General features: G+C 36.5%; 1 protein-coding gene across 15 annotated transcripts in view; it reads left to right on the forward strand.

The window, feature by feature from the left end:
- The window catches only part of TRIP12 (thyroid hormone receptor interactor 12), a 147,233-nt gene that overhangs the window by 102,445 nt on the left and 32,746 nt on the right, over positions 1-12,042 (forward strand). For 5 of the 15 annotated variants that reach the window (XM_060015962.1, XM_060015961.1, XM_060015964.1 and 2 more), the window contains 8 exons: positions 1,784-1,852; positions 1,943-2,108; positions 4,366-4,483; positions 4,602-4,761; positions 6,596-6,749; positions 8,544-8,772; positions 9,098-9,216; positions 11,504-11,711. In XM_060015962.1, coding sequence (XP_059871945.1) covers positions 1,784-1,852; positions 1,943-2,108; positions 4,366-4,483; positions 4,602-4,761; positions 6,596-6,749; positions 8,544-8,772; positions 9,098-9,216; positions 11,504-11,711 — 1,223 coding nt within the window. The remainder of the gene's footprint in view (positions 1-1,783; positions 1,853-1,942; positions 2,109-4,365; positions 4,484-4,601; positions 4,762-6,595; positions 6,750-8,543; positions 8,773-9,097; positions 9,217-11,503; positions 11,712-12,042) is intronic. The other 10 variants (XM_060015963.1, XM_060015965.1, XM_060015969.1 and 7 more) reach the window with 3 other exon arrangements.

Here is a 12,042-nt window from a genome sequence, read left to right on the forward strand (position 1 = left end):
GTGGTGGCCTGTGGCCTGTTAGGAACTGGGCCGCACAGCAGGAGGTGAGCAGCGGGTGAGTGAGCGAAGCGTCATCTGTATTTACAGCCGCTCCCCATCGCTCGCAGTACCACCTGAGCTCCACCTCCTGTCAGATCAGTGGTGGCATTAGATTCTCATAGGACCATGACCTGCACTGTGAACTGTGCATGCGAGGGATCTAGATCACGCGCTCCTTATGAGAATTCAATGCCTGTTGACCTGAGGTGGAGCTGAGTCGGTCCCATCACCCCCAGATGGAACCATGTAGTTGCAGGAAAACAAGCTCAGGGCTCCCACTGATTCTGCGTTATGGTGAGTTGTATAATGATTTCATTATATATTACAGTGTAATAATAATAGAAAGAAATAAAGAGCACAGTAAGTGTAATGAGCTTGAATCATCCCGAAACACCGCCCCCCCACCCACCCAAATCTGTGGAAAAATTGTCTTCCATGAAACTGGTCCCTGGTGCCAAAAAGGTTGGGGACCGCTGATGTAGTCTATTAAGTGTGCAATAGCATTGTGTCTAAAAAAAAAAAAGTACATACCTTAATTAAGAAATCCTTCATTGTTAAAAAAATGCTAACCATTATTTGATCCTTCAGGGACTCATAATCTTTTTGCTGGTGGAGGGGGAGAGGGTTTAAAATGTTGGGAGAATTACCACAATGTAATACAGAGACAGGAAGTGAGGGAGTGCTGTTTGACAAATAGTGCCAACAGACTTGGTGGGTGCAGGGCTTCCACAAACCTTCAATTTGTCAAAAATGCAGTATCTGCGAAGTGCACTAAAGTGAAGCACAATAAAATGAGGTATACCTATATTAAATAAGGTGTTTACATAAGATAGGTAAAATAATATTGATTATTGAATCACTGGAGGATTTTGCTTCTAAGATGATCAAGACACAAGTAGTGCCATTCATTTTTTATTTATTTTAAAAAACTTAGCAGGCTGAGATAACCTTTACTTTATGGGGGCTAGAAATGTTCTCTAGTTAGGTGTGAGTTTACCTTATTTTGGAAGTATGGCCCAAGAATCAGAGAAGTTAAATAATGGGTCCTGTTGTTGTAGCATTCTTTCTAGACTTAAATCATGACAGAGAAGGTGTAGGACTTCTGTAATACCAGAATTCCTTTCATTTTTACACAGCTAAGCCTAGTTTTTACATCTGAAGCCCATTTATCAATTAGAAAAAACCGAAGTCTATCAAACTATGCCATTAAATTGTTCTTTCTTTTCTTATGAGAGTTATTCCAAATGTTTTCTCATTAAGATCAGTCTAATAGTATTTAGATTGTTTTCATAATGATAGAGCAAATCTATATCAAGTTTTTCTTATTATCAGTAAATCTCTGGCTCACACACATACTTAACTACTTACAACTTTTTAGTGAATGCATGTTTTAAGCACTTCTACTTGTAAGGCTTTTTAGAATGGTAGGATGTTTATTTTTTCTTTATTATAGTTTTTGTTTAGGTATTGAAATTATAGAAGTACAAAAGTTGTTCCCTTTCTTTGTATTTGCTTTTTATATGTTGGGTTCTTAATGGAGGAGAGAGGTTCTATCAGTATGATTTCCTTTGCTTTGAAATCATGACATTACTGATTGTTTGCTTATTAGGGTCACAGCATTTTCAAAGCTCATATCTAGTTAAGCAAGTCTTGAAGAATTTGGGGTTAGGAAGAAGATAAGGGAGTGACGTACGACAGTGAAAATGTTTTATATTAACAAACTTTATTTTCCTTTATTAAAAAGGACAAAAAGTCAGTAGAAAGCACTTGCCTTTGTTTTGCACGTCTAGTGGACAACTTTCAACATGAGGAGGTAAGCGTTTAGTCTTTGTTGGTATTTTCATGAAGTTGTTAAATTGCTGCCTCACGAAGTAACAGTTTTTTCTTTCTTGTGTTTGTGAAGAATTTACTCCAGCAGGTTGCCTCCAAAGATCTGCTAACAAATGTTCAACAACTATTGGTAGTAACTCCACCAATTCTAAGTTCTGGGATGTTTATAATGGTGGTTCGCATGTTTTCTTTGATGTGTTCCAACTGTCCAACTTTAGCTGTTCAACTTATGAAGCAAAGTAAGTGCTATTTTATTATTCTGTTTTATACGGGAAAAACAGCTTGTGTTTGTGTGTGTGTGTGAGTTTAATTTCTGTTAATAAGTAAAGTCAACATAAGCAAGTAGAAATGGCTAATATCACAGGCACTGGATAGTAAAGGAAGAAAAATGTTAATATGTAATAAATTTGTGTTGTGACAATATAGTAATGCTGCCTACATACAATTTTTAAAGTATATAATATATTAAAATTTTACCCTTGGTGTAGGGCTAAAGACCCAAAGTCATTGCTTTCTGTACAGTATCAATTAAGTAATGATGCTTCATTAGGAGAATTCTGAGTTTTATGTTACCAGTAACTGCTTCTCTTTTGCTTATAGGTAGTCCTTTTTTCCCATATTAGATTTTCCAGCAGTTTATGATCCCAGAATGCTTTCTTCCCTCAAAGTGTTGGAACTTATTTACACAGATGAATGTCTCTGATCTTTGCTACTTTAATATTTCTAAGTCTTTCCCAAACTTACATGTGCAGGGTACCGAGTTTATCGCACTGCTATTGCCATTGCCCATTACTCTCTTAAACCTTAGATTTCACAAGTTAATGTCAGAAGACATCCGTATGTTGTGATTATTGCTGGTAGAGCGTTGATCACTTTTTTATGAAGCACCTATCATTGTGGTTAATTTCATGTCCATAATTCTAATCTCTGAGGACGTTACCTTGGGAGTCAGTGATGACACTCACTGACAAAACAGTCTTTGTCCCACCACTTCAAACAGTATATTAAGTGGTATAAGAGGACTTTTTTGGGGGCGGATGGAGGGGGGGACTCAGTTTTGTATTTCGCATTACTTACGAATTTTAGCACATGGCACAGAATTTTGTAGAAAAATAGTGTTGCTGAGGTGCTTTATTGAAGAAATTCCTCTTACAGCATTGAGTCTTTCCTGAACTTAGTATCCCAGAGAACACTGTTTTGCTTATGCCATGAACAGAGTCCTCTCTGCCTAGATAAGCTTGGGAAAGGTTTAACTCTTTTTTTGCGTAGTCATAATGTACTTTGCTTATTAAAATCCCTAGGGCCCCCTTGAATTTTCCCATTTCTTGAAGTTTGCCTACAGGATTATCTCTTGTTACCGTGTGGCGTGGCACAGCATTTTCCTATATCCTGGTTTGGGAAATTCCTGTCTGACTTTTGTTTGTTTTAACGTTTTGGAATTTTTTTCTTTAGCATGATGCATGTTTTCACCTCTTCTGCATACTTAGGAAGTTTGCCGCATAATCATTCTACTTCAGTAACGCGAACCTCTCTGGTTCTTTCCATTTTGTTGTCATCCTCTGATCTCTTTAAAAAAGAAGAAGTTAATAATGTACCATTGCCATCTATTCATATTTCTTAAGAAAGTTGGCAAAATGACTTTTTCAAGAACTGCTTAAAAATTTTAATCACTGTTTGTGAAGTTTCAGTGAGTCAGAGATTTATCCACACGTCTCTGCCCAAATTAATGGTGAATACTTTCCTTGACAGCAGAACTTACTGATTACTGGCAGAACATTTCAATGAAATGTTTATATTTTGCATATGTGTAGTATTTTATAGATACCAACAGAGACACAGCCCTGTCTTTAGGGCGTAGCTGTTAGAATGACCAAAACCTTTGGAGCCTAGGGGCTTCCTCCACTCACTGTCAGTGTCAGTACACTAAACTAGTTTTCATGCAAATTCTTCCATAAACTGATGTCTTCTGGGGATGGAAGCTTGTGGTAGAGGATATTTTAATGATCTTTAAATTTAGTTGGCATGCTTACTGTCATTTAAGGTAAAGGTTTTCCTGATCACAATATGGTAATTTCAGATGCTTTTAACTGCTGTGTTTTGTTCTGTTGGTCACATGTTTTCAGTATATTTGAATTGAAGACAAATATACAAATATACTTGAGTCGAGGATAAAATATGTTTAGTACACTTTTTTGCAAAGCTCCTCAAGGAAAGTAATACAAGATCCCTGAAGTCTCTGCAGTGGATTTGTGATTAGGTGTCTTACTGGAAGGTTAGGACTCAAACTTTAAGTCCTCAGAAAGAATTTGTTTAAATCTTCATAATTTTTTTAAGGTTTTAATGACAACTCATTTGGATTTTTCACTTTAATTTCTGTGGTATATAGCTGTACAAGAAAATATTTCTAATTGTTTCCCCCCTAGGCAATGATTGCCTTTTAAATATGGCAATATAAGTAGTTTCATAGGGTTTTGCTTCTTGTTGTTGGTTTTACAGACATTGCAGAAACCCTTCACTTTCTCCTGTGTGGTGCCTCCAATGGAAGTTGTCAGGAACAGATTGATCTTGTTCCACGAAGTCCTCAAGAACTGTATGAACTGACATCTCTGATCTGGTAAAGATTGGGCCAGTAATAACTGTGGTTTATATGAGGGTATTTTACTTTAGAAACCTGGTATTTACTGACAGCTCAGGAAGCTACTTACTAAAATAATTGCACCTTTCGTTTTCAGTGAACTTATGCCATGTTTACCAAAAGAAGGCATTTTTGCAGTTGATACCATGCTGAAGAAGGGAAATGCACAGAACACAGATGGTGCGATATGGCAGTGGCGTGATGACCGGGGCCTTTGGCATCCCTATAACAGGATTGACAGCCGGATCATTGAGGTAGTAGTTTCATCGTACCGTTTAAATATGTCTTATTTTGGTGGAGAGTGGGTGTAGGGCTGGAGTGGGGAGGTGGACTTGTGTACTTAAATGTGCTCAATGTTGAATTAACTCAAGATTTTCTCATTTTGTCTCCTGAGAACAAGGTCCTCATTTCTGTTCAGGTCAGAAAACATGGTGTTCTAGTCCTGCTTCTGCTGCTCACTACCTGATTGACTTGGAGCAAGTAATTTAAGATCTTTGTTCCATAGTTTCCTCATTTCTGAAAGGAAACATGAGAGGGAGTTAGGCTACGTGTTTCTAAAAGTCCCTTCTATCTCCTATCCAGAAGAAATCTCTCAAAAGCAAAGATTACATACAAGTAGCTGCTTCTCAGTATTTTTAAAGAGCAAAAATATGGAAACAATCTAAATATATAGCTTCAGATGAATGATTAAGTAAATTGTGGAATATACATAGGTTTGTATATAATCCAGACCGTAATGGGATAGATTTTAATGACTTAAAATACAATATGCTATAAATGAAAACAAAATGTTCAAAACAATTATGTGACTGACTCTTGGGAAATCTGCAAAAGAAAAGAAGAATAATGGCAAAGGAAAGAAGCACACTAAAATATTTCGTGATTTTTCTGTGAAGGTTTTTATGTGTGATTTTATTCTTTTTTCCATATTTCTTCATATTAAGTTTGCACAGAAATGTTTCAGAAATTTCTCAGGTTAGGAAAATATTTGCCCTAGTTTAGGAAGTGTTGGGTCACTGCATTATCTGAGATGTCAAGCATCATTTACTAATGTTTTCATATATAAGTTACTTTAAGTATTAATATAATTTCTAATTTCAACCTGTGTTATTAGAATTTTTTAGGACATGACACTTAAATAGCCTTTTTTTTCTTTAAGGTCCTTTCCCCTAGTTAGTTTCTAAAAATGAGTTTGTGAAAAACGTGCTACAAGATTGGAAGATCTTATGAAAATATCTAAATTCAGAGCTAGCTGTTATGTTATGAGGAAGTTAAAGGCGACTGGTCTTCGTGCATTGTTAGCCTTAGTTTATAAGTAGGTCGTGGTCTCTAACGCTGAGCATTCTTCTTTTTAGCATTTTCCCGATGATGGTATTTTCACTGTTAGTTAACTGTCTTATATTTCCTAAGAGTCCTGTCTTCCATTCAACCAAGGAATTCCATAAGAATGAATATTTTATCACTTCTTTAGGCTGTCTAAAATCAAGCAAACAGTGTTAATCATATTATCTCATTTGAGATACATACTTTGTAATACTTGCCACCCCTGGGGATTACTTTCTTTAGTTCCAGTTGTGTCCCTTTCAATCTTAGGGCATCATTTAAATGTAAAGTCTTTTTTGTTTCCTAAGGATAATTTTATAGGATCATTTTGTTTAAAGGAGGATTTTGATGGGCTGCTAGGAATCCATGCTGTAAATAACATTTTAACCTAAGAATTAGATACTAAGATTTATGGATAACAATTTTTTTTCTGTCAGCAATGTCTTCAAGGCCTTTTTAACACAAATAGTGTCGTCTTCATGTCAGTGATTCTACATGACTGGATCCTTCATCAGGATTTTACCTGTATTTGTCTCAGGGGACCTGAAAGGTCCTGTAATATATATTTGTGTTTAATTAAAAACGGTTTGTTGAGTGAATGAGTTTTGTCACATCCACACTATTAAAACTTGTATATTCAGTTACTTCATCATCTAAAACCTGATGAAACAAATATGTAAGTTAGCATTTATTGAGGGTTCCCACTGTGTCTTAAGTTGATAAATTTCTCCATGTTTATATTCAAGGTTTCTCTCTCTTTGCTCTCAGGCAGCCCATCAGGTCGGTGAGGATGAGATAAGCTTGTCCACTCTGGGACGAGTTTATACTATTGATTTTAATTCTATGCAGCAAATCAATGAGGACACGGGAACAGCACGTGCCATTCAGAGAAAACCTAACCCCTTAGCCAATACTAACAGTAGTAAGTATCTTTTGAGTTAAAAGTAGTACTGTATTGTCTGTGAGTAGTATTTGCAATAACAGATAATTGTTTTATGGAGTGTTGTTATTAAACTTAAGACAGTTGCATAGTAGTAATTAATTTTTTGTTGTTGCTTTAATTGGCAAATGAGCCAATATTAACTGGCATCTTCCCCAAGATTTTCCTACTTCTGTGATTTGCAGTGTCCTGGACTCTAGTCAGAATTGTCCTGTGCATCCCTTTCCCCACCACCGCCTTCCAGTGTTATTGAGATATAATTGACACACAGCACTGTGTAAGTTTAAGGTGTACAACATAATGGCTTGACTTACATCATGAAATGATTATCACATAAGTTGAGTGAACATCCAGTTTCTCATAGATAGAAATTAAAGAAATAGAAAAAAAAATTTTGTGTGTGGTAAGAAACTCTTAACGTTCATATATAACATCAGCAGTGTTAACTACATTTGTCATGTACGTTACATCCCTAGTACTAATTTACCTTACAACTGGAAAAGCTTATACCTTTTGACTGCATTCATCCAGTCCACCCCCCGTCGCCCCCCCCCCCCCCCCCGCCCCAGTAACCACAAATCAGATCTCTTTGAGTTTGGTTTTGAAGTATAATGAACTTACAACACTATGTTAGCTCCTGTTACACAACATAGTGATTCAGTACTTCTATACATTTCAAATGATCGCCATGATAAGTCTACTTACTATATGTCACCAAAGGTGGTATATACAACAGTAAGTGACTGTATTCCCCATGCTGTACATTTCTTACTCGTGCCTCCTTTATTCTGCACCTGGAAGTTTGTTCCCCTTAATCTCCCTCACTTACTTCTTTTCTCCCCTCACCCCCTCCCCTTTGGCAACCGCCAGTTTGTTCCCTGCAGCCCATGCAGTTTTTTAAATCCGATCCTTTTATCCCTGTTTTACCTTTGGATCCACTCACACCCCATCATATTAGTTCTTTCCAACCTTTTATTTTATACTTTCCCACCAAAATTCTCTTAATTAATGAAGAATAGGTGATTGTGATTTTCTTTTTTCTTTTCAGGTTTCTGTCATTTGTTCCTTTCCTGAGGGATTTAGTTCATTGCTTTTGCAGGTCTAGGCTAGCGTGCAAGGGTCAGCATACTGTTTCTGAAAAGGACCAGATAGTAAATATTTTAACCTTTGCAGGCCATGCAGTCTCTGTATTCAGCACTGCTCTTGTAGCTGCCAAACAGCCATATACAATATGTAAACAAATATATGTGGTTGTGTTCCGATAAAATTTATTTACAAAAATAGGTGGTGGGTGGATTGGGCCTTTGGACCATACTTTGCCAACCCCTGTTCTAGCGCTTTTCATCTGTTACCTTTCCCCTGCACCTTATTCCCTCTAATCAAAGTGACAGGTCATCTTGTTTTTCCAGTTTCTTGCTACATACTCACTGTCCAGTTTTTCAGCTCTGTTTATTTCTTACTAGTGGTTTAACTGGCTAATACTGAAACATCTCCAATATTTTGTGGAACATATATTAGTAAAAGTAAGAGATCCAGTGTAGTGGTGCCTCGTGCTTTTCAGCTGGCCAGAATGGCCGGTGGTTTTGTAGCTGGCTAAAATTTGTCTTAATGCCATTTATAGACCTCAGTTGATTGCATTCGATAAGTTAATTTGCTTTATAACCAAAAAGTTTTTGTAGCATTCCAGATAATTACATCAGCTTGAATGCTTTATGTTATTTACTTTATTGTGTTTCTGAAGTCTGTAGCTTTAGGATTATACTTTTTTTATTACAGGTGGATATTCAGAGTTAAAGAAGGATGATGCTCGAGCACAGCTTATGAAAGAGGATCCGGAACTGGCTAAGTCTTTTATTAAGACATTATTTGGTGTTCTTTATGAAGTGTATAGTTCCTCAGCAGGACCTGCGGTCAGACATAAGTGCCTTAGAGCAATTCTTAGGATAATTTATTTCGCGGATGCCGAACTTCTAAAGGATGTCCTGAAAAATCATGCTGTTTCAAGGTGTGTTCATGAAAGTGGTGAAAACGCTTTAGAAATCCAAGTCTCTGCAAGTAACTTCAGAAATCTTTAAAGAAATAGTACAGAAAAAATATGCACAAAACAGTTTACTTGGAATATTTTGAGCCCTTCGTTGTCTTTCTGTATTCACAAACACCTTTGATAAAGAATAAATTAAATGCAGAAGTTGAGCATTTAAGAAAAATTCTTGTTCTGATGGATTGGTTTGACACTTAAAATATTTTGCTCTCAAATTTAAAGTAGGATGGCCAGCAGTAATTATCAAATTCAGACAAATGTTTTATATACAAATGCTTTCTTTTTTTAGTCATATTGCTTCCATGCTATCAAGCCAAGACCTGAAGATAGTAGTTGGAGCACTTCAGATGGCAGAGATCTTAATGCAGAAGTTACCTGATATTTTTAGTGTTTATTTCAGAAGAGAAGGTAATGCCGTTCATGATAGTTAATTCATGGTTAATCTTTTAGTCTAACCATTATTTCAGTAGAAGTATAGTTATACTCTATAGAAAAAAAATTAAACTGTTATTTTTATGTAAGATATTTGCATGCTTACAGCTTTAATACATATAGAGCATCTTTTATAAATCTTTTGTTATAGATTGTGTGAGATTCACTGTCTGTTGATGAACACTTAGTAAGTTTCAATGATTTGAGTGTTTGTGGCCCAGAAGCAATCATTGACTTTTCTTTTTATGCTGATAACATATAGTTGCCCATAAAAATTTTTTGAAAAAGTCAGAGGTCACTTTCCCAAGGAATCCTGTTAGTAGATCAGAACAGCTGTAAAAGGGATTATTTTTTTACTTCACTATCTAGATAATGGAATATTTCAAGGCTTGGAATAATCTTCAGAATGCAATTGGTGTGTCCTCTAATTTGAGGAATTTCAATGTCGAAATCAGCCTAGGGGACATGATACTTTTCCATTCTTTTCTTGAAGACCTCAAAGATGAAACTGTATCACTCATTTGGGTGTTTTATTCTTTTTAAACCTGCCAAGATAACAAAAGTTCCTTCTCGTCAACAGAAATCTCTTTATGGGTCTTTTTGGTCTATTAGGTTACTTTGGTCTTGTGAGGATGCAGAAAATGATGGTGTTTTCCCCTCACGTAACACTTTATCTTCAGTCTTAGAAACAATTCTGGTTCTTTATGCATATGATCTGTTTTCCATTCTTTTGATCACCTTTTCTTATGCTGGATTCATCTCTCTTTACATCTTGAGAATGTAACAGACATGTTAGTGTAATAGTATTGAATCAAATGGGAAGAAGTTTTCGCTGTTTCTTATTAGCTCTGTTCAAATAGCAGTGAGTTTTCAAAAAAAACCCAGCACTACACATTTATGTGAAATAGAAGGCAAACTCTCTCCATTTCCCAGAGATAATAACTATGGTTAACAAATCAGGTTTTCTATGCTCACATAAATGCCTGGTATGTACTCTTATTTTTAGCCTTAGATTATCTTGTATTTTGCATTCTGTATTTTGGTTTTGGTTTTCTGTTTTTGTTGTTGTTTGCTTTTAGTTGCTTTCTGATTTGGAAGCATATCAGAATCGGTCTTTTTTCTCAATGATTTTTTTAAAAACTTTGGTAGAATCAACTATGCCGTCAGGTTGAATTTCCCGCCCCCAAATATTTATATAGCATTTACATTATGAAGTTTATGGAGGAATGTAGATTGGTTCTACCCCTTTGCATCTGGCTTGTCTCACTGTTCTTTCAGGTTCCACTTAAATGTCACTTACTCCTAAAGATCTAGCCTGCCTTCTAGATTGTTACATCTCCCGATTGTATGCTCCAACAGCACTGTATTTTCTTTTTCATAAGCAGTTCACTCTTTATTTGTAGTTTCTTGTTAAATGTATCTTTCTCATTAGTTAATAAGTGCCCTGAATCCATTTTTCTTAGCCATGGCCATATCCTTAGTCCCTAGCACACAGTCTGGCATATGATTGCTGCAAATAATACTTATGGAACGAATGCCTGAAGTTTGAATTCATTCAGACTTTTTTTTTTAATAAAAAGAATCTGATGGAAAGCTCTGAACTCTTCCCCAGAAAAATGTGATTGTGTGAACATGCACTCACCTACATTCAGACACACAGATTTGCATATAGTTTTACACACCGATATTCAGACACACACCTTTATATTCCCCCCTCCTCTCATGTACATCTTGCCACAATCCAACCCCAAATATAAACCCTGCCTTATAAGTTACTGTTCATTTCTCCTCATACACCTCCAAGGATGTGAAAATCACCATCCTTCAATAGCTGGTGTTCTCTTTTTTTGGCAGTAGTGTTACTGTGATCTTATCTCATTGTAGTATTTGAAGTTAATGACTGTAGGTCTTTTTCTTCCTTCTGGCTATCAAGCCACAGGTGCACTGCATTTCTGTAATTGCTTATTGTTTTTATAAAGGGTATTTTATTTCCAGTAGGAATTTACATGTGACCCCATTACGTATCCTACATTCGGGTTTTGAGTATTGGCAGACAGTATAAATATCTTTTCTTTAATTTTGAATTTGCCTACTACTTTTCTTTGGAGTCAAGTTGAAGACTCTGGCACCTAAAGTTATTTTCCTATTTGCCGGGTACTTTTTATTCATTCCTTGTGAATCCGTGTTAGCATTTAGGGATCTTATAATGGTGGGGAGGTGGTCCTGATTAACACATACTCTCTTTAATCTCTGCTCTGTAAAGGTGTAATGCATCAAGTAAAACACTTAGCAGAATCGGAATCATTGTTGACAAGTCCACCAAAGGCATGTACGAATGGGTCAGGATCCTTGGGGTCCACGACGTCTGTCAGCAGCGGAACAGCCACGGCTGCCACTAACGCCTCAGCTGACTTGGGATCCCCCAGCTTGCAGCACAGCAGAGATGATTCCTTAGACCTGAGCCCTCAAGGGTAAGTCAGAGTTTTGCAGCGATTTTTGTGCTCTTTGCCTTTAACTCTGCCCTGGTACCTGAGACTCACACAGGGAAGTAAATGGTAAAATATTATGGAGAGTGTACATTTTCTATTTTTCCATGTATATTGTGTTAGATATTTAATGGGAATGGGAAGAAACCTGTTGTATTGAGCCATGTTTAGGAACCACAAGAGATACATGGTGTTTCCATACAAGGGAACTAAGGCTCAGAGAAGCTAAGTGACTGGTATAGTGTCATGTACTTATTTTACAGATGCGGGATTTGAGCTCTCATTTCTGATTTCATAATCTTGCGATTATTTACTA

The sequence above is a fragment of the Delphinus delphis genome, chromosome 7 (assembly GCF_949987515.2).
Source record: "Delphinus delphis chromosome 7, mDelDel1.2, whole genome shotgun sequence".
NCBI classification, from domain to species: Eukaryota; Metazoa; Chordata; class Mammalia; order Artiodactyla; family Delphinidae; genus Delphinus; species Delphinus delphis.